Source organism: Fistularia commersonii, chromosome 10, assembly GCF_037954325.1.
Source record: "Fistularia commersonii isolate RoL2024-O1a breed Wild chromosome 10, RoL_Fcom_v1.0, whole genome shotgun sequence".
NCBI lineage: Eukaryota > Metazoa > Chordata > Actinopteri > Syngnathiformes > Fistulariidae > Fistularia > Fistularia commersonii.
Genome location: NC_141293.1, coordinates 4105214 through 4128928, shown reverse-complemented (window position 1 = coordinate 4128928; position 23715 = coordinate 4105214). Strand labels below are relative to the sequence as shown.

At 43.0% G+C, this 23715-nt stretch overlaps 1 protein-coding gene across 1 annotated transcript in view; it reads left to right on the top strand.

Moving 5' to 3' along the window:
• The first annotated feature begins 163 nt into the window (after nucleotides 1-163).
• The window catches only part of gipc2 (GIPC PDZ domain containing family, member 2), a 34695-nt gene continuing 11143 nt past the window's right edge, over nucleotides 164-23715 (top strand). Inside the window, exons 1-2 of the mRNA XM_086153352.1 lie at nucleotides 164-799; nucleotides 18701-18886. Coding sequence (XP_086009478.1) covers nucleotides 524-799; nucleotides 18701-18886 — 462 coding nt within the window. The 5' untranslated portion in view covers nucleotides 164-523. The remainder of the gene's footprint in view (nucleotides 800-18700; nucleotides 18887-23715) is intronic.

Here is a 23715-nt window from a genome sequence, read left to right as displayed (position 1 = left end):
CAATTGAAAAAAAAAACCAAATAAATAACAAAAAGGGAACAGTATTTGCAACAGAAACTTTATTTGCAAATAGCTCTTTTTTTTTTTTTTTTTTTTGAGGCTTTACGGCTGCCCAGGTGACCGGTCCCTACTGCGCCTGCGCACGGCCGCACGCTCACGGACAGGCAAACTATTGTTAGCCGCGGAGCAGGTTCGGGTCGCGGCCGCTTACCGGACCGGACCCGCCTTCCACCTGTTGAATAGTCACCCTCCCGACGGCCGACTCGCTCTCGGGGAACGACGAAACACCTCCGCCGCGGGCAGGTGAGAGAACGGCGGAAGGAGGAGGAGGAGGAGGAGGAGGGGGGACTTGAAGCGAAGGAGGAAGTGGGTAAAGAACGACAGGACCGCCGGGGCTTCGAACGCAACAGGTTAGCTACTTCAATGTTGTAGCGGCGGCTCGGAAAACCCCCTCTTTCCCCCCTCCTCGCGTCGACGAAAGGAGGAAAAACAAGCTAAAAGATATAATAAAAACGCCAGAAAAATGCCGCTGGGACCCTGGAGGAAGAAAAACAAGTCGACGAAAGAGCACTTAGTTGATAACGAGGAGACGAGCGGCGGTTACGCAGGTGCGGCGAGCTTGAGTAAATCCGCGGCGAACGGCGCGGGGTTGCCGCCGCCACCTGCCAGCCTCCGGCCGAAACTCGTCTTCCACACGCAGCTGGCCCACGGCAGCCCCACCGGCAGGATCGAAGGCTTCGGCAACGTTAAGGAGCTGTACGGGAAAATCGCCGAGGCGTTTAACATCAGCCCACCTGAGGTAAGTTACCAGTTTTCCCCTTCTGGAGTTGCGTTCAGGTGCCGAAGTTCGGATTTACTGACTGCCCGTGAAGGGGTCTTGTAAGAATCTAAATTGGGGGAAAAAAACAAACAAAAACAAAACAACAGGTGGGGGAAGAGTCGTAATGACGTCACTTTCTGATGTCTGTTAACTTCCGGCGGAAGTCTCCCACAAATTCAAACACCCATCCCACCTGCACTCTCTGGTAACTTTCATTAAATCGCTCAAATTGAAATGTATTTGTTTGTTAAATCAAGGTGCTTGTAATCCCTAAATATTCGACACAGTTTCTCAACTTGAATTTTTGTAAATTTTTTAATATATTGTGTAATATTTTTGTAATATTTCGTTATTCCCAAATAGTCAATACAGTTGCTCAACTTGCATTTTTACTCAACCTTGCGTGCTTTATTAACGTATTTTTCTCTGAATCATATTGAATTCTACTGTTCAAGTAGTGGCACGTGGTCTAGAAAGTAGTATATTCATACATGTTTGCATGGATGTAGAATGTGAGCAGTTCATGTGCAGTTTTATGAAATGATTGTTGATTTACTCCTGTGGAATATGGATTTTTAAATGGCAGAGTGGGTGTTTGATCTCATGTCAATATGTAGATATCAGTATACATTTCCAGCATTCAGCTGACTTGAGTTATATTTTAACGAATAATTTAATTGTAGTTTTATTCTAGTGGCCAAAGGTAGAGGTAAATATACTCAAAAATGAACCATTAGTATTTTGTATGTATTCATGACGCATTTTAGCAGACTTAAAATGCTGCTTTTACACATAGTAACTGGCATTTCGTTTCCAAAATGAACTTTTGGACTCAAATTATATCATCTCCCAGTGGCAGGTAAAGGAAAAAAAGTCTCGGGGACACTGTAGCTGTGAACATAAAAAATTGGTACTGCTCCAATAAACACCAAGTCCTGTGGTTTTTCTCCACCTCTTCTTGTCTTCATGCTTTCTTTTAGTACATTGTGAATGTACGATCCATCACCTCCATAACTTTCAGTCAACACAGGAGTTGTTAGATATGCTGTAATTAGTATGAAATAGTGGACATGCAAGCTATGATTCTGCACTAAGCACAGTGGTCATTGAGGGTCTCAATAGTTCCTGCTGTGATTCTTTGCTATTTACCAGCTCTTAGGTGATACATTTAAATCATTTATTTACCAAACCTCATGCTGACTTGCATTTATTGTCTTTGGCTGGTGTCAAATGTGGACCTTGATAACTTTCATTCAACCAAGAATAGGAGATTGGTGCCCGGGGGGAATAGCTTCATATCAGCCAGTGCATACTGAAGTATCTGTCAAGGGCCTGCCTCGGCCAATAGAATAGTTTTATGTACATGAGATGGCCATAAAGATATCAGCCCTTTCTAGAACAGGTATCGACAAGTCCTCACTGAACAACTCGAACGAGTTCCATTAATTTTTCTGAAGATGTCAATGAAATGTAGTGTGCCGAAGCATGAAAGCAGATCTTGCAGTAGGGGAGGGGGTTTAGTATTTTTTTTGTATTTCCAGTGAGGAGAGAGATAAGAGTGATGGACTGATTGCGCTTGTGCTCAAAAATGTGAAGCTTAACTGCCTCTGTGCAGCATCTGCACCATGTGGATTGAGGGGATGCAGATGTATCATTCTTTCACAAAAGTGCCATATAGTTCTGCATTTTGGCGACAACTGTGCTACCTGATAGGCTACCTGACAGAGTAACTTGCTCATATCTCTGAACCAGTGGTGGGCCATCAGGGCCTGCAAAGCCTTCTCTGCTTGCCTAAAAAATATCTGTTTTTTTTTTTCTGTTTTGTCCATGAATACTTATTAAATAATTCCAAATGGTCTGTCCTCTTGATTTGATCGCTTTTTCCGTTGCTGTGCTTCTTCCAGACATGTATTTTCGTTTTAAAGTATTTAACCAATCACATTTCAGACATTATTTATTGCCATGTAGGGTCAAAGTCAAAGAAATCTGCCTGGAGGCCTGTGGAATCAGATTCACAGGCACTCTAGCAAAAAATAAGTGTTGCTGAAACTGTTGCTTCAACCGATCAGATTTTGAGTTGTGACACCAAGGCCTTCTAGAAGGCTCCGGTAACGTCTTTGATTGGATAGTCAAAGAGTGTGCTAGCTAGAGCTAGCAGGCTGCATCCTTAGCGAGTTGCACAAGCACAAAAATAGGTGTGTTGATATAATAGCTGAATTGTCAACCCATGATGGCTGAAGGAAGAGAAAAAAATGATGTGGTTGCAGATTTATTGTCATTCTCAAGATTGACTTTTCAAGAAAAGGTTGACATTGCTAAGAAAGGTCTGGCAATTCCGAAGCTCGCAGGCCTGTTGCAGCGGGGAAAAGGATTTGCTCATCACTTTCAATCCACTAACTGCATAATAAGATGTTTTATTTATAGCCATGAAACTGTTATTGAGGGCGAGATTGATAAATGGAGCACTACTGAGGGTCAAGGTGTGAAATGCACGGCCCGCCACTGCTCTGAACTGTTACTCCACAAACTGTCTTTGTTTGACTGGTGATCCCGGATAAAAGGAGGACGTAACTTGAGTATCTGGGAGGGTATGTGAGGGTAATTCCCCACTCGATGAAGGGTGAGTTGCACGTTCAAGTGACAGCGATCATCTTTCTGCTTCAAAATAAGTTGTTTTACCTATTGGCGGCACACTTCGTCTATTCCAGTTTTGTATGGATGTATTTTCTGTTGTTGTTTGTTTTTTTTCAACTACACCATCGGTTTTTCTCAGGTTAATGTTTAGGTAAAGAGCTTTCTAGCAAGGTTTTCTGAAAGACCGGCTCAGCGATAGCCTGTAAAAGCCTACTTTGACTGTCTCGTGTCAAAGGTAGTTGATGTTTGTCAAGGCACACCCCGCCTGCTCTTTATCAAACCCAAACACTGACCAGATGATCGACCAATCCCGAACACTGTTGTTTTCAGTTTGCTCTTTTCATGACAAAGGCGACAGTTTTCAAATCTCTTTTATCATCTGTTACGGCCGGAATGAAGAGCAAAAGCCACATGTCTTCTTGATGCCCCGTAGACAAAAGCATACTGTGTCATCGTAGTCCATTCCTCTTCAGCTCTTCTCAAAGACACGTCTGAATGGAATGTTTGGCTTCTGTCAGCCCTGATCTGACTAGGAAGGCCATCCCGACAACCGGTTGTCAGCGTGGTCGCCGAAAGAGCCGGAGACAGACGTCCTTCGCCCCCAGAGCTCAGACTCCGAGCGCAGTTACTTCATTGAGTCTTTGGAAGAGGATTTTGTCACAACAGCACCGAGAAATGGAATAAAACGATGCAAAACCTTATGTTTATACTTGGACAAAGATAGCTGACTTTTCCGGAACAAACGGCGGTATTTCTGACTGAGAGCATTTGTCTTACTCCCCGGTATCTGTTCCATCGAGTCTGTCGAAAACAGTGGTTAGGGCTCTATCGCTGTCGCTTGTTTGGTAAGGATCTGCCTTGCAGCGTGTTCTCATGAGCAAAGGCTTCTTTGAGACTTAGGGATTTTTTAGCTGAGGCTCTGTGTTGGCAACTTCTTGTCCCATCAAAGCGTCCTCAAGGAAAAGGAACCGACTGTCCCATCGCAAGGAGTCCTGCTCTGTAGTTTCCCTTTGTGCAGCAGCCATTCAAGAATCACAGTGGTATTTTTGTGCCTCTGGGAAAAAAAACCCAATTCCCTGCTGATGTAATTCTTCCGGGCTTGTCAAGCACACGCAACCAAACACTGATACAAAACAAGTTGGATTTTCATCGTTTTTAATTTCTTGCAAATCTTATGTAACACATAAGATTTCACCGTAACTGCTGTATTTTATTTATTTTTTTGTTATTTATTTCTCACTGATATTTAGGTGAAGTGGGTTCAGTTTTGTAAAACCTCTGGCTATTGAGCACCACAGCTTTTTATCACAGGAAGTCCCTCACGTCCGCCTCAACAGGCACGGCCTCAAATCTAAGCAGATAACTGGTCCTGGGCACAGCCAGGGGCGGCGTGGACATCCCAGAGGGAGCAGCTTGGCACAGGATCTCCTCCCTTCATAAACATTACCAACTCTCATTCCACCACCCACATACCCTTGACATGACCGTTAACAGTCAGACCAAGACAAAGCAGAGCTTCGGGGCTCAAATTGCAGATCTCCCCAGGGATTTGTACTGTATTTTTAGGACTATAAGGTGCACTTAAATTTCTGACATTTTCTCAAAAATGTGCCACGCGCCTTATAATACAGTGCGCCTTATATATGAATTCTTTGCTGTGCTGACTGACCTCAACCCAATTTTATGTGGTACATTGCGCTCAAACATCTGTCAAAATGTCTTAGTGCGACTTTGGTGAGCGACAAAGCCGCTCGGACCGTTCCCACCTGACACAGGGACGTTGTGACAAAGTCTGTCCTTGGTTGAATATGGGTTGCAACACCAGACAACGTTAGGTAGATAATTATGTAGTGCCAGAATACAACAATGTCCCAACCTCACACTAACTTCAGGTGTCCACTATCGCTGGCAACCATAAACCAATCAGAGAACAGTACGTAGTATGTTAACCTCCGCCACTTTTGGTAATAGCGGGTTCGTACTGTGCTTCAACAAAATATCACTGAGGATCCCCAAAAATGGCACCTGTTAAGAGACATGCTTACGAAGTGGAGTTCAAACTCAAGGCTATCAGTCACACAGTAGATGATGGGTATAGAACATAGTTTCCATAGGAACAACGCGAGACGAAGGAGATTAATAAAGTTGGACTAAACTGACCGTTTTATTTGGCTTATGTTTTATCATGTGGTGCACCTTATGTATGAAAATAGACCCATTCATTGATATTGCGCCTTATATTGCATTGCGCCTTATGGTTTGCAAAATATGGTAGCCAGCAGGGGAGGTGCAGTTACCTTGTTCTGCCCTCGCATCTGCCCACCTGTCCATTGACTGGATTACCGAAGAACTGGTTGGTTGAGTTTTTCCTAACTTTGTGACATGAAGAACCGTGTCATGACACCATTGGGGATTGGAAACATGTATATTGTCAGACGTTTAACTCTGAATCTGTTGTGCATTGTTTCAGGTGCGACAGATTGGGTGTAAATAAAAACGGTCAAATTTATTGATCGCATCAATCCCTCGTCAGGAGGCCGCTCTGTTGCTCCGTGATAGATCAAGCCATGTTTACCAATCATTAGCAGCTTCACAGATGGTTTGCGGTTAGGAGTTCACCGGCCCACTGGTCACATCGACTCCCCCCGTCACTTTTTTGGACGCAAAGTTCTGTCAGGACAAGTTCCATCTGGAGCAGGTCTACTGGCAGCTGAAGCTCCCTGGCTGTTTACTTGAGCTGTGCGATGAACCGACAGTTATTTACATCCTCCTCATTTGCTCGCATCTCATAATGCCACCCGGCATTTAGACAAAGTGGTGATGAAACAAGGTGAAAATACCATTTGCAAAGGCAGGATGGCAGTCGTGCTAAATCGCCGTCTCTATAACTGAAGATGGAAGTGACTATTAAATGTCAAGGTCATACCTAGTCTATTAACCACCGAACATTCCCATCAGAGAAAGTAACATACTGCTCATTATTTTTGTCGAATCAATAGAAAACGCACTGTGTGGTGATATTTGTCATGATGCGCATATGCAATGATTGACCGCGTAAAAGGCGTAGGGTGTAAAAACTACAATTAAAGATGTTTCAGCATGGACTCCTTAAGCGTTGGTCATCATAGTCATGTGAGCGGTCACCGTGAGTGAGGTCCCAAGTCTGAGAAATTTTCACCAACTTCTCTGGAAATTGTTAATGGGCCTTGGCGGGGATCTCAGTGCCTGACAGTACCAGCTGCAACTTCAGGAATCTGTTGGAAAGGTGGGATATTTCTGAAGGGGGGAAAAAAAAAATCCCTCTGGAGGTTTTTAAAATGGACATTTGTGATAACAAATTATGTTCAATACACTGCGTGCGCAATTATTAGAGAAGTTGTTTTTTTGAGGATTCATTTTGTTTTTGTACAACTACATTGCTCTTTGTCAATCTAAAACATTAACAAAATGTCAACAAAATATAAGTGAAGTTTTGGCTTTCTCAAGAGAATATCTATATGTATGCCATTATCACGCAACTATTAGTGTGCAGAATTATGATGCAACTAAATGGAAAAACAAAGATTTTCCCATCTCGTTTGATTATTTTCACCTGTTAAAGTGAGAATAATAAACCAACTCAAAATTTCCAAATAAACAATTTAAAATGTTCAAAAAAAAAAAACAAACAAAAAAACAACCTCCTTGACCAATTTTGCCACCTTTCTTTTCGATAACAGTCACAAGCCTTCCATTCACGGAGTCAGTCAGTTTCTTGACCTGGTCAGGATCAACTTTTTGCACAGCCGCAACCACAACCTCCCAGACACTGTTCAGAGAGGTGTACTGTTTACCTTCACTGGAAATTTCCTGCTTAAAAAGGGCCCAAAAGTTCTCAATAGGGTTTAAATCAGCCACTCAGTGGAGTACCCTGATGCATAAAAATCAGTCTTCTTGCAAGATGCAGACTTTTTCCTGTACCACTGCTTGAAGAGAGTGTCTTCAAAAAATTGGCAGTAGGTCCGAGGGTTGATTTTGAGTCCATTTTCAACCCAAAAAGGTCCAACCAGCTCATCTTTAATAATACCCACCTCTACCTTGCTGGAGTCGAAGTGGAGCTCTGAGTCTGTTATTGATCCAACCAGGGTCCCATCCGTTTGGTCCTCCAAGAGTCACTCTCATCTCATCAGTCCACAAAACCTTTGAAAAATCTATCTTCGGATATTTCTTGCCCTATTGTTGACGCTCAACTTTTGTGTCCAGTTCAGAGGTGGTCGTGTTTTAGCCTTTCTTACCTTGGCCATGTCTCTGAGAACTGAACACCTTGTACTTCTTGACACTCTAGGATGGTTGCAGTTGTGGAATATGGCAGTACTGGAGGATAATGGGTTCCTGGTAGCTTCATGTTTGATTCCTCCCAAATCTTTGGCAGTTAATTGGCATTTTTTCTTTTCGATACGTTTCTTGCGACCCGTCTCTCGATACGTTTCTTTTTTTTTTCTCAGTTCTCTGTGCATTTTGTTGAATTTTTTGGTCCATTTTTCTTGGAAAACGCTACACCCCATGTACACTTTTCTCCTTTTTTGACGACGACATCTTGCCAATGAGGGTGTCGGGGCCAACGGAAAAGCAGGTACATTTCTAAGAATAAGACAAAATGCTATTTACAGACCCGGAAGCTGCATTGCTGCCATCTGCTGAAAGTTTTAAGTCACATAGTGTTGTGCCATGTTGCTAACACTGACTAAAACAGTGCGCCCCTTGCAGACAATATAGGAACTGCATTTTTATTTTAAAAAAATAGTTTACGATTTTATTTTTTTATTTTATTTTTTTCAAATTATGGATTTATTCCACGGGCCGGATTGGACCCCCTGGTGGGCCAGCACTGGCCCGTGTGCCGTACGTTTGACACTCCAGGCAGCTATTTTATACCAATGGATCATCCTGCGTGACTTCAAGCCTCCGAAGTCCTGGCTTCAAAACACAGAATATATTCTTTTGAACAGTCTGGGTGCCATTGCCCGGTAGATTCAGACTTTTACCACTATTGGCGGCAAGTAAAAATTTTCTTCCCCACCATCTAGGGTGAAACCATCCAATAATGTTGGTTCGTGATTCTAAATGACCACAGGGAGCCTCATGGAAGACCTCACATGTGACGTCTGTCTGACGACAACATTACATTGGCTGAGCTGGATCCAAATGACACAGCAAGCAATATTTCTGTCTCGCATTGTTCCAACTACTTTGTGTGTGAATGAGGGGAACCCAGGTGGAATGGTGAGGCTCCAGGGGAGTGGAGGTCAAGAAGTTGGAGGATTTCAAGTACTTGGGGTCAAGAGGGTGGCAAGTGGCAGGTTCAAGTTGGTTGGAATGGGTGGAGAAAAGTGTCAAGGGTAGGGTGTGAGGTAGAAGAATATTAGCCAGAATGAAAGGAAAGGTGTACAAGACAGTGGTGAGACCAGCGATGCTGGATGGCCTAGAAACAGTGACAGTGACCAGAAGACAGGAGGCAGAGCTGGAGGTCACAGAGATGAAGATGTGGAGGTTCTCTTTGGGAGTGACCAAGATGGATAGGATCAGGAATGAGTCCATTAGAGGGACGGCACATGGTAGTTGTTTTGGAGGGAAGGTCAGAGAAGCCAGACTAAGATGGTTGGGCCATGTACAGAGGAGGGATAGTGAATATATTGGTAAACAGATGCTGGAATTGGACCAAACAGAAGATTTATGGACATAGTGAGAGAGGGTAGGAAGTTACTGTAATATCCGGACGATAAGCCACGAGTTTGCTAATATATGGATTTTTTTTTTGCGGGGGGGGGGGCTAACAAGCTTCACGCCGCTAAAACATTTAGCCGATGAAATGACCAGGAAATTGTGAGTCCCTTCAACCCTGACACCGAAGAAGACGACTTTGATGGTTTTAGTGCGCAGGAGGAAGCCAAAGATAGCTATCGGCTAGCCGGTGTGGCTTATATTGAGGTGCGCTCAATAGTCCGCAAATTCCGGTAGCTGGTGTCAGAGAGGAGGATACGGAGAATAGGGTTAGATGGAGAAGGTTGATTCGCTGTGGAGACCCCTGAAGGGAAAAGCCCAAAGGAAAACAAGATTGTCCCAAGTACCTCTTAAGAGGCTACAAATTTCTTTCCAAACAAATTCACATCACAACAGATCAGTCAGTCCTCTGTCTTATGCAGTGCTCTAGAGCTGCTGAAGAGCAGCCAGAGAGATCCACGACTGAAATACCTAAAGGGCCGAATGCTGGCAGAGCATGAAGAACAGCAGACATACACTTGTTTCGTGGGCTCGGCCCTTATCATGTGTTTTCACGCATGTTCACCAACCAGTCCAGGTCAAAGTATATGTGCTGTCTCTGCAGTCACAAACCCCGAGGTGTGGCTCGCTGACGTCACTCTCGTCCACTTGTCCCGTACGCATGAAAATACTCGGCGCTCACCCGCAGCAATTTGCCTGCGGTTTGAATATCTCGACTGGGTGCTTGTGCTTTTCATGTTTACAGCCAGACAATCGCTAATCCGCTGGATTAGGCGCAACAATCTCATTTGATCGGGTTCAAGTCGGCTGTTTGTAACGGAGCACTAGCGCGGGATTCGGGCTGTTTCGGAGTGGATTTCCATACAGCACATGAGATTAAAACAAATGTCTCTATTTAGGTTGACACAGTAGATGCGTATCAGCTGCGATCCTGAAAAGGGATGTCTAGTACTAATGCTGGATTGTTTTATTAGCATATACGAGCACACTTCTGCGTTATGCAGGTATGGAAAAGTTGGAATACTTGAGTACTAAATACTTTAAGTTCTTTAATTTGATTTTTTTCCATGGAGCACATACTTTGGTAATTCAAAGATCAATTATGTGCCCATTTCAGTGAAATTCTCGCTGGAATTTCGTCAGCCCCCGACAAAAGTTAATCTAATTTCGTGCAGATTTAACACATACCGAGGCAAATGCATTAATAAAGGCCTTGTCTAAATATATTTGATACATATTTAGAGGAGAAATAAAAAGGCCTTGTCGAGTATGTCATCAATGTTCTGTTGAATTTCAGGGATGGAAGGGTAGAACTTTTTTTGGTGTATCTTGTTAGTAGATTTTGTTTTCAGATTGAATTTGCTTCGCTGACATAGTAACTCCTACACAGGTAAAAAGGTTTTCCCGTACGAGTAAAAGACGTGATAGTTCTATATTTTAGTATCAAGCCTCCCCGCCTGGGACACGGCATCCAAACCACCCAGATCACGTTTTTTTTTTTCTTTCATTTTTCACTTCCGCAAAACGCTAGGAAACATTTCCCAGTATACCTGCCAAAGGCCCCTTTTGTTAAGCCGTCTGGATCCGACACGGATTTGTTCTGTGGCCCCGTTACCCTTTGAGTTCCTGGAGTGTAAAATACATGTCGTAGAGCAAGGGGTGTTAACTGCAAGTTAACAAGTTAACTTAAAGACTTTCCAGACAGTAGAGCTCACCGGAAATTAAGCCACACCTGCAACATTTTATAAGAAAATAATATTTTTACATATATTAGCTGTACCGGATTATAATCCGTAGATATCCACGTTGTGAAATGAGATATTTACGCTGTAAGATTTTGTGAATGTTTATTTACATACACTTTATGGCCAAAAGTGTTCGCTCATCCATCCAAATAATCGGAATTAGGTGTTCCAGTCTCTTCTATGGCCACAGGTGTATAAAATCAAGCACCTAGGCAGGAAGACTTTTTACAAACATTTGTGAAAGGATGGATCGCTCTCAGAAGCTCAGTAAATTCACATGCGAGTTATGAAATTTCCTCGCTCCTGAACACTCCACAGCTGTCATGTCAGCTATATTATAAGAAAATGGAAGTGTTTGGGAACCACAGCAACTCAACCATGAAGTGGTAGGCTGAGTAAACTGACGGTGGATGCCGAGGCGCAAAGTGCCAAGAGGTCGTCAACTGTCTTTTCGGAGTCAATTGCTCCAGACCTCCAAACTTCACGCGGCCTTCAGTTTAGCTCAAGAACAGTGCGCAGAGAGCTCCATAGAATGGGTTTCCGTGGCCGAGCAGCTGCATCCAAGTGTTCTCTGGAGCAACAGCTCACTCCTCCATCTGGCAATCTGATGGAGGAGTCTGGGTTCGGTGGTTGCCAGGAGAACAGTACTTGTATGACTGCCTTGCACCAAGTGTAAAGTTTTACTGGAGGGGGGGATTATGATGTGGGCTTGTTTTTGGCCCCTTAGTGACAGTGTGGCATACCAAAACATTTTGGACAATTCCATGCTCCCAACTTTGTAGGGACAGTTGGGAGCTTCCCCCTTCCTTTTCCAACATGACTGTGCAACAGTGCACAAAGAAAGGTTCATAAAGACATGGATGACAGAGTCTGGTGGGAATGAACGTGACCGGCCTGCACAGAGTCCTGATCGCAACCCGACAGAACACTTTTGGGATGAATCAGAGCAGAGACTGAGAGTTAGGCCCTCTCGTCCAACATCTGCGTGTGATCTTACAACTGCGCCTCTGGAAGAATGGTCAAAAATTTGGGAAAAACACACTGCTGAGCCCTTTTGACAGCCTTCCCAGAAGAGTTGAAGCTGTTGTAGGTGCAAAGGGTGGACCTACGTCATATTGAACCCTACGGATCAGGAATGGGATGTCACTTGAGTTCATATGCGCGTCAAGGCGGGTGAGCGAATACTTTGGGCCATAAAGTGTACACTGAAGTCTTCGTCTTCAGTGTTGCTTTCAACTTAAAAGCTGCATCGTATGCATTTCTTCGTGCGCTTTGCATGTTGTGCTGCAGGTTTGCGTTGAGTGCGCCAAAAACTAGCGTTGTCTCCCTCTTGGCATTGACCTCTTGCGTCTGTCTCGTTTTTGCACTTCCTGCGAGAGTGCCACCTGTTAGCGAAGGAAAAATCCATAAATTAGCCGCATTGTTGTATCAGCCGCAGGGTTCAAAGCGTGGAAAAAAAGTAGTGGCTCATATTCCGGAACATACAGTAATTTTGTGATTTAAATTTGCCCCGTAACTTCCTTCTGTCCACTTGTTTTCCACTTTAAAAACAACTGTCTGATTTCACAGTAAGACAACAACCATTTCGCTCGCTGGAGACAGCGAACAAACAGGGAAACGCGTTTCCTTACATGACAATAAACGCTTTGAATCCTATAATATTTTATATATTTCACAATAACTCGCCAGGTTGAGTATCTTCTCTCTAAAAAAAATTAAAAATAAAAAGTTTTCAGCGCCATATTCATAAGCAGCCGACGCTTTCTGTCAGACAAGTCAGGTTGAATCCTGTGCGTACGTTCAGGTATCAGTATCACTGAGCAAGTATTTGCCTCAAAGGGCTTTATGCCGTTTGTGCAGCTGCAGAAAGCATATTTTGTTAAATTTTATTTCTTCTTAGTTCGTCCGTGTTTGAAATGACATTTTACATTTGAAGATGACGATCTTGTAACATTCAAATAAAACGTTTGGAAATATTTTTGTAATAATTGAAGTTGGGCTTTTTTTCATAAATACATGAAGGACTCAAATAGACATTGAGTATTTTGCTTAAGAGTAACCTTCAACACAGCGTCTTTTTTTTTTTTTCGCATGCAGAAATGTAGTTTAGTTTTCTCTGCGGTTGTTCATTGATTTAAAAAATGCAACACATATTTTGGTTGTACATAGCATAAAAGCAAAAAGAAAAACAAACATATTTTTGGTTTTTGGTTTGGCTTTTTTTCATAATCACGAGATAATGAGATGAGATGTACTTTAATGAATCCATGCTTTGGAAATTGTTTTGCAGCAGCAGCAAAACATACAAGGACACAACAGTGACAAGCTCAAGTAAAAAATAAAGACATTAATAGATGAAATAAACTGAGGTTTAAAAGTATAATCTATAAAAAAAAAAAATCTCTATTTACCAATACACAGGAATATATAATGAGCATGAACTCAAATAGACATTATTTTGCTCAAAAGTAACATCCAACCCAACGTCTTTTTTTTCTGAGTTCAAAATGTTTTGTTGCATGCAGAAATGTAATTTCCTTTTCTCTGCGGTTGTTCACTGATTTTTAAAAAAAAAATGAAAAAAAAATTCCAATCGCACAAAGGCAAAAAAATTAATGATGTCATATGCCGTGTTAATTCATTTTAAATTTCAAAAGGGTTGTGTGACTCCCGGTGTTTCCCGGGTCCGAATGGCCCCATGAGTGGTAAAGGTTACCAGCCGCTGGTCTGGACAAACCGATAACGTCAAAAAAACGTCAGTCCGACAGGCCATAATCAGCAATTGGCACTTTGCTGGATAGACAAGACAAATATAATAAGAGAACATGTAGCCCGTCCTTATCAAATCTGCAAGGCCACTATGTGCCAGTACGTCTAACAGGAGATAATCTGAGATTGATAATCGCCATATCTTCGCAAGACGTTTATCAAGTTCCGAAGGAAAAGCTTTGGTTTCCAGAGTTCCCCCAAGAACTCCAACACAACAGATATTTATTAGACTGTATTTTATCGCTTCGGTCGGGTTTCTGGATTTGCAGCGGCGCTACCGTCACCGAGGAAGGCTCTTTTGTCCGGTGACGCCGGGCTCATAAAGTAAGAATTTAGAAAATTTTCGAGAACCAAAGTGCAACACGGGCACTCCAGGAACGTCATGCCTCTCAGACGATTTAAACATCGCTCTCATCGTACAGAACACATCTTCCCACCATTGTGTGATAAATGTCAATTACATTCATTTCTGGAACATGTCGCCTGGTTATGGATTGTCTTTCTCGCTGTTTTATGTGGCTCGTTACCAACAGGGGAACATGTTTTCATGGCAACTGGGTGTTTCAAGAGGCCGTGGACTGCCGTGACAGCAACAACGTGAATCATGAAGGGGGGAAAAAAAGGAAAAGAATGTTATTACCTGCCTCAGATGGGTGTGTTTATGTGTCAAAGGAGAGTTTGACCCCTCGGGAATAGTCCACACGGTCCTGTAACAGCTGCCTTTCAGTCTCCGAGATAGAAATCACATTTATATGTATTCTGTGAAAGACCTTCATAACCATTATGATGGAAATGATAGTTCTCCAGATTAAGAATGATGTCTTTTCCTTCTGTTGTGACGTTAGACTAAAATTAAAAAAAAAAAAAAAAAAAAACGAAAGGCAACTTGGGTTTGTTTTTTTTCAGTTGATAAGCAACTTCTTACATTATAGTGTGGAAACAGAGAGGGTTTATCTGGGAATGAGGCAAGATATTGGGGTTGGTTTTACCGTTAAAGAACACCACGTATGCAGATGTTTGCTTTTCGATGGATTTATTATTGTGGTCTGAAACAGTAATACAACAGAACCATCAGTATAATCCTGTACATAATACACAAACAGAGGATAATACAGCACTGTATTTCACTAAACAATGACATTATATGAATCATAACAAACAAATCCTTCAAGGGGCTCATGGACAGCATGCGGTCTACTGATTAGCTTAGCACAACAATATAACTAGTGTCAGCCCATGCACAGATAAGTAATAAAAGTTAACATATCGTTAGCATTCAACTTTGACATGAAAACATAATTAAACTCACCTTCTGTCATTCACATGCAGAAATAACCCGGGTGAACATGAAGAAAGGTGAGAAATCCAACTCACCTGTACGAAAAAGGGGGAAATAAATAGCTTGTACCGCATGGTAAGCAAGTGTGACACGTTGGAATAACTGTGGTGCAATCACGAGCGTAGGATCTATGAGATCCTAAGAAACACCAACTGAATGGTGTCATTTCAACAACAGTTATATACACAGAGACAAAGTGGTGCGATTCTGACAGATTTCTCAGTGTTGACGGCGATTCAGTCCAAAATTGGCCTCAAAACTATTATAAAGGTGTCTTTTTCTGTTTTTATCCTTGTTGTTGTTGTTTTGCGTGTCTCTTCTCACCCTTACTGTTGCTTTTTTTTTGTCTATTTTTATCCTTGTTGTTCATTTTGCTGTCTATTTTTTACGGATGTCTTTTGCTCTCTTTTAATTGTCTCTTTTATTTATATTTGTACTCATATTTATGTGATATTGTCAACGTTGCGCTGCTGTGACAAAAAAATGTCCCCAATGGGGATCAATAAATTATTATTATCTTATCTTAAAACAAGGAAACACCACTTCAATGTTGAAAGCCTGTTGTTGAAAGACTGAAAGAAACTATTTCACAGGATATGAAGTAGTTTATTGTCCAGTATTATAACATCGGACGAAAACACTGGTTCCATTATGATGCCCTATTTTACATTGAGTGAGTGTTTTGTTCAAGGATTCAAGGAACTTTTACTGTCATATCAGCACGCCTTACAGTTTGTGGCATGAAATTAGTACCCAGGTCTGGTTTCAAGCCATAAATAAAAGAGCAAAAAAAAAAAACAAAGAGCAAAATGTAAGCATCTAAAACAAGTAAGAGGGACAATGTAGTAAAGGCTGACGTTAGCTCTCTGAGCACTAAATTTACATTTGATATAATGAAATATTGCTTCTTGATTGATTGCTTAAAGTGTATCTATCTTTGAAGTGATGATGTCATAGTGCTTCGACAGAACTGAGAAGTGTGAATCATTTACAAATCATTGACTATGTTGTACCTTGTCCTCCATTTAAAAAAAAAAAAAAAAAAATCCTGGATATCAAGGTTTTCGTGCCAAATGACAAAGATCCCTTTTGTGGTCATTTTCATATGAGTGCTTGATGTCTCAGGTTAAAGCGCCGATCAGACTCTCCTCCGTACGCCTTCCTGACAAATCCCGTCGCGGTATAAATGTTTACCCCACCCAAAATTGCTGAGTTTGATTTCCTGGAGCCGAGGAAACGCAGCTCACATATGAACGTAACGTGAATAGCTTAAAACGCCCAACGTCATTTGACAGATTTTCGATGTGCGTTGGGTTGATTGTAATCAAAACCGGTTTGCCAAAGATGATTTGCAATTAGCATTGTCATTCCGAGGAATATTCAGTGACGGTTGGTATTTATCCAGGCCTACTGCCTTTTTTTTTTTTTTTTTTTACTGTCTATACAATTTCCTACTTTTATTTATTATTGTTGTGTTTTACTTGAAACTCTGGCACAACAATTTCCTTCGGGACAAGAGATAATAAGAGATAATTCTGTGCGCAGTCATGGGTCACCCCTTCAATTAGAGATCTAGGTTCTTTAACACAGAGGAACCGTGAAGAGAGAAACCTAAATGTATAGAAACCAAATATCTCAGCTGATTCGGTCAAAGATGCGTCAATACCGTTGTATGAAAACTTGAGAGATCAGTATTTCATCACGTCAATTACAGGACCACACTCTATGGATGTTCCCAAATGTTTTAGACAATTTACAGAATGTAGGTCGTGAGATGCTAATGTTAGCTGACCAGAATCAAAACATCATTTAATAGTGTGACAGATGACATGGCATTGTCGTAAACCTATCTTTGGGGGAGCATTTTATTTACTTTCTGCTTCTTAACAACACCTTTTATAAACTCTTAAACCGGACTAAATCCAAAGATAAGATGGGGGAGGAACCGTAGGGTTCCTTGCCAGTCGCTCAGCGGGGAACACTTGGCGATGCGCTGCCTTGGTAACTTGGAGCGGGCTTCTCCTGCTCTTCTTCTGCACTCCGATATTATTCCCAGGCCGGGGGGGTGTTAGATGATGGAAAGGAAAAGAAAAGAACCGAACCATTTATTCAGCCACAGTGCATTGCCTCCTTGTCTTCCCTTTTCACTGGCATTGCAGTCTCCTCTCGTGGCCTCCCTTCCATTATAATCCCATTCTATTATAGTCTGGTAACCCACAGCAACGCTCGCTGGCCTCGTTGATTAATGCGATCCTGAACCGTGACTGTTGGTACACAGGGTGGGGGAAGAAAAAAAAAAAAAAAATCACAAACAAGGCAGGTCTCTCTGCCAGCGCCTGATTGGTGCACAAAGGTCATCCTCCCTAATGAACAAACTCCAATCCATCTCAGGAAATCAGCCGGGAAATGCAGACCTGGTCGTCTTCCAAACAACACCGAGACTGCGATTCCGGCGGCGGGAGGCAGGCGCTCGCGGTGGAGTCTGGGTGGGGGCGTTCCTTATCCCACAAATAGTCCCTCTTAGCAGGCTCCATCTGCTCTGGTAAAACCCATTCATGACCGCGTGATGACCGGCAAACTGATACCGTTTTTATCGGAGAACCGAGGGAGGCCAGGAACTAGCAGTTGAGCTAATTTGCTGCAATAAATAATAAACCACAACATGCTCTCAAGTAATTATGAAGCCCATTCCGTTGACCTTATACTTTGGACCCTAACTTTTCGCGGAGTTACGTACCAAGACCCCCTGCGAAAAGTTATTTTCTGCGAAGTAGAGACGTGATAATGTTGATTGTATTTACATTCATATTTACTCTCAACAAACCTCACTCAACCCTTTGCGGACCTCCCGTAAACTGTTATCAAGCCATTATGCTTCCCACACTCTTATACAGTATAGTAAACACTTTTGGACAATTGTAATGTACAATAAACATTGAAATACAATACAAAATATCCAGTAAATGAGTAAATTAAAGTAAATAGACATTATTTAGTCGTAGTTGTTGGCCATTAATACTGATGAGGTACCGCAGAGCGAATGAGAGCTTTACAACTCTATTGTGCCTTTTTACTGAAGCATAAGGTCGCTGTCTTCCTGATGTTAGCTTCATCTTTCTGAATATAACTAACTGTAAATTCGTTAACGCTGTCATGGCGGCCAAGTTTAGCAAAACTTTTGCCTTCCTTGAGCAAGGGTTCACTGTATTCACTAAATTGATGGACAGTGACACAAAACGCAAAGTATGTCCTGGTGTGTCCTCTTTGGCAGGGGTACCCAACTTCTGATCCCCAAGAAAAAAATACAGGCTCATCCCAGCAGGTGATACACAAGCTCCGTGCCTGCTATGTATTACTTGCGGTGAACGGCTAGCTGATGAAACTATGAATTTATATTACAGTGAAAAATTATTGTAATTGCTTAATATAAAGTGTAATGGTTGTATTCAGATTAAATACTGTGAAATGACAAGTTATTATTTGAACCCCTGCGCTAACCGGTCCTCGAAAACATGTATAAAACTAGTCCCTGGTAAAACAAAACGTTGGGGATCGCCGCTCTATGGTAGGACTGTTCATTTTCTTTTTCGACGTGATTAAGAATCAGATGTCTGTGTCTGACGTCCTGTCCAGATCCTCTTCTGCACCCTGAACACCCACAAGATCGACATGGACAAGCTGCTGGGGGGCCAGATCGGCCTGGAGGACTTTATCTTTGCCCACATTAAAGGGATCAGGAAGGAGGTGGAGGTGAACAAGTCGGAGGACGCCCTGGGCCTCACCATCACGGACAACGGGGCGGGATACGCCTTCATTAAGGTGAGGAGGACACGTCGCCACATTTGCTAACTCCTTGCCGTGAGAAGTCCCCTGTAAGGGAACTGAGCCAACATGAACTTTTTTTTTTTTTTTTTGGGGGGGATAAAGGCCAGAGATAAAGTGTAGGGTGCTCATGTCTGTGGAGGTTCTCAGTCATCCAGGTCATGGTGACATCTTCTTGTCGTAGCAACTGGACTTGAATTTCTTCACTTGGAGACGCTTCAGTTCTAATGACCTGTGGGGAGTTTCCGAATATAACTGCCAGGTTTTTGTGCGGGTCTAGATTATGGTGGCTTATTGTGTGAATTGAAGAGTTGATCTGCAGAAACTAGGTTCTCGGGGGGTTGTTTTGCAAATGAGGGTGTCGTTTGTTGGAACAAAGGAGCAACTTTGTGGGAATATGAAAAGGTAAAGCTATACCAAGGAGTGAAATCTGTCGGATCCCATGGACTGAGGCTCATGTGGAAGTTAGCAGGGGCTAGTTCTGGTGGTGGGTCTTTCCTGGTTCTTTGAAGGTCCCGGTCCATCTTGGTATGGATCCCAGTACGGCGTTACCTTTGAGGCCCCCCTCCTTTTTCTGTTTTGACAAAGATAGCTTCTTTGACTCCCATCTGGAACCATCTGTCAGAATACAGACATTGAGTCCTGCCCCGAAGTGGTGGCCCTCCTGTGTCGGGACATCCGTTTGTGCAGAAGTTGTATGGTCTTTCCAATGTAGACAAGTGCAGTCCTCAATGCAGACACCACATTCTCCATCTTCTGCCTAGGTGTTTTGTCCTTGGGGTGCATTAGTTTTTACCTCAGGGTGTTGTAGTACCGAAATCCCAAGTTCATGTACTTTCACTGCTTTTGACAAGTTGGGCCTCCTGGAAAAAAAACTTCGAGGGTGAAGCCGCCGGTTACTGCTGCTCGTCAGAGTGGCGCTGCGAGTCTTTTGTTCGCCGTGACTCCCGTCTGACTGGAGTACCGAGTCATGTGACTAAAGCGTACCGTTCACAACCGCGGGGTTGCGTAACAGCACTTCCAAATCAGTTTTAATTCAACCTCTCAACAGCCAACACGAGCAGAGCCCTGGTTAGCGTGCAGTGACAGTACCACTTGTGTTGCCATAGTAGCCTTACCTTCGAAACAAGCAACTGCTCACTTGAAACAGACTTTTCAAAAGGCCTCCTCTCTCCTCCCGTTTCTATTTCGCCATTGCCGCCTCATTAGACAAATATCTGTCATCATCTATTGTCTCTGAGCGATAAACATAGGTTATCTGCTCCCGGGCTTTCAAGGTAATTGCTCTGGTTTTTGTTGCATTCCAGTTGCGTCTGAACAAGCTACAGAGCCTTGTCCTCGAGACTTTTTTGCTGAGATTTCTGAAAGGTTTCCCTGGTATGCCGCCGCAGTGGAGTGTCTTAATAATAGCTTGTGTCCTTCTTTTAATTGGGTAAGAATGAGAACTCCGTGGTTGTGGATCCGGCCAGTCTTACTAAGTTCAGAAAGCTCCTGGGCCCATTATTGTGTCACCGCATCCAGTCTGGCATTTTTCTTGCATCACGGCCGCTCCTCTTACGACATCGCACTCGGGAAATAGCCAAAACCCAAAGATGCATTCCATTCCGGCCCCGTGACTCAATATCCGCGGCCCTGCGCCGCACGTTCCGGCTCCGTGTCCATCCTGTCATCGAGTCTGTTCTCGTGTCTTCAGCGCGATGGTGAGATTCACGTGGCGTCGTGCCCGTCCTGCAAAGACGTCGCGGCCCGCGTGACTCACAGCAGCTCGGAGCAGATTTTTAATTTGGTTTAGTAAAGCGGCGAACAAACACTCGAACCGCGGTGTTCCGACAGAGTCAGTTCGTCCCCCCGCGCCAGCAGGCCTGAAGGCCATTTTGGATCTCATATAATACTTAAATATCTATGTGGAGAAATTTGGTTTGTCACCATCATGTAACCACAATAGACGCTTTATAAAAGGTCAGGCTGATAACCAAACAATCCTGTTTCCCCTGTTTCATTGGCATTAACCTCCAAAGCATCAACCGTGCCATCCAGAGTGACTCATCTAATTTATGGTCTCGAAAAATTATATAAACAGTTATCCGTAATTATTTATCCGAATTTCCGGACGTGAGCGCACCTGAATATAAGCCGCGTCGGCCAAAAATAACAAAGTAAATATATGTGTCCATATGTAGGTCGCGCTTGTCTGTTAGTCGTAACATGTCGTAACGTTTTTTTAAACTTCTAATTCAATTCATCTGCAGATGCGTACTGGAAATGCTTTTTTTTTTCTGAACAGTGCCGATGAAAAACATTAATAATCAATAACACAAGGAAAAGTCCATCCATATCATTTTCTATCCCAGCTTTGTCCTACTCCAGCTGATCGCTATCTTCGAAACCATTCAAGTCGTCTTCTTCGGTGTCGGAATTGAACGGCCTCAGAATTTCGCGGCCATTTCATTGGTCCGATGTAACGAGGCTAAATGTTTTGGCGGCGTGAAGCTCATCAGTCCAAAAAAAAACCCCATAAATTAGCCGCATCGTTGTTTAAGAATAAGAATAAGAACAACTTTATTTATCCCGAAGGAAATTGTTGTGCCAGAGTTTCAGGTAAAACATAACAATGATAAATAATAGTAGGAAGGATGGAGAATAAGAAATACAAAACTATAAAGTGTCAAAGTCAAGGCTATAAAGTGCCTATTAAAGTGTTATTATGCCACAGTGTTCAAAGCGTGTGAATAAAGTAGCGGCTTATACTCCATAAATTACGTATTTCTACACCCAATCATGTGCCGTTTATATGCCGGCATGGGAAATAATTGAATACAATTTTTGATCAATTCTGTTAAGGATGAAACCTTGAAAAAGGTATTTTTGATGAGTTGGAGGGGTTTAAAGTTGAAATAGTAACATTTCGCACTCAATTGGGAACCGCTAGTTTTTGTTCGGTTTCCCGCTGAATGTTGCTCCCTCTGCATTTTTGTTGACGGGTACACCATCCATACGTGGTCGTCAGGGTTTATGCGAAAGCGCATCAGACATCTGGTTTAGAGACGGCGATGGCACCGAGAAGACAGGAAGCATAGCTGGAGGTGGCCGAGATGAAGATGTGGAGGTTCTTCTTCGGGTGTGAGGAGGACGGATAAGATCAGGAATGAGTCAGAGGGAGGGCACATGTTCGATGTCCCGGAGGTAAGAGTCACACCGATAGGATCCTGAAGATCAGGAGGCCGAGAGCGGGGCCAGAGAGGAGGTTTATGGACGGCGGGGAAAAGACCTTACGAATTTAGTTGGCGTGAAAGAAGAAGATGCAGAGATGCAGTCGTCCGGGTCCCAGTGAATTCTTGTCGAAATCTGGACTTGAATTTCTTCCCTCGAAGACGTTTCAGCCCTCATCCCAGAGACTTCTTCAGTTCCGAACAGTTCTATCAGTTTTTGGTCCAAAGGCTTACTTTGACTTGCTCATTTAGCCTAAAGGGGGTCGACGTTCTGTTAAATATGAACCCCTGAATCTAGGGACCCTCATGAGTAGTCCTCATTCATCCATTATTTACACTGCTTATCATCAGGATGACCAAAGAGAACATTTGTGGAAAAAGTGATAGAGGATATGAAGTTAGTTGGTGTGTGAGAGGAGGATTCAGAGAATAGGGTTAGATGGAGAAGGTTGATTCACTTTGGCGACCCCTGAAGGGAAAAGCCCAAAGGAAAAGGAGATGAATTAGATAAACACCCTTGTGGAAAAAATGGAAACTAGCAGGAGACAACAGCTGCTTACAATCAATGAATGGTGTAACAGTTGCGGTCGTAGCAGTCGCATTAGTAGTATGGTCTCCATGGTGACGCTTTGATTTGTTTTTGAATTAAAGATAAACAAACCAACAAAAAACAGCTGTCTCCAAGATGGGTCCGAAATCGTTTTTAAAACGCGAAACCTTTTTTTTAACTATAATTGACTTTGGTGTTTCACATTTGCACGTTAGATGTTTTGGAGAGAAGGTCAGAGAAGCCAGACTGAGATGGCTGGGTCCTGTACAGAGGAGGGATGGTGAAGGTATTTGTTGACGGATACCGGAATTGGACCAAAGGGAAGATTTATGGACAGAGGGGATATGAAGTCAATTGGTGTGAGAGAGGAGGATCCAGGGAATAGGGTTAGATGGCGATCGTGGATTCGCTGTGGAGATCCCTGAAGGGAAAAGCCCAAAGGAAAAGAAGAATTTGTCACAGGGGTGCAGGACATGTATGACATGAGACAAAGTGATGACTGAGATGGTTTGGACATGAACACTCCTCTGTTCATGTCCAAACCATGGTGAATATCTGGGTAGAAGGTTGCTGAAGATGGAGTTGCCAGGCAGGAGGTCTAGAGGAAGACTGAAGAGAAGATTTATGGGTGTAGTGAGAGGAGATACGAAGTTAGTTGGTGTGAGAGACGAGGATCCAGAGAATACGGTTAGATGGGGAAGGTTGATTCACTGTGGCGACCCCTGAAGGGGAAGGCCCAAAGAAGAAGAACAAGATACAATCACACAACCTCAACAGCACTATTTACATTTGGCGTATTGTAAATGAGTAAAGTGCTCTTCAACAATTCTATATTCTATATTGTTCTCAACTGCTATTGAGGAACTACGGGATGAGCCACAACTCCGCCGCATATACAGGACGTAACAACACGGAGCGCTACTTCTGGACAACTGCTGGTCTCTCTAATATAAATCTAGACTTTGGTGAAATACCGTAAAACGACCACTACCCTGAAGGGAAAAGCCCAAAGAAAAAGCGCATTTTGCACTCAGGGTCAAGGGGTTGCAGGAACCGATCCCAGCTTT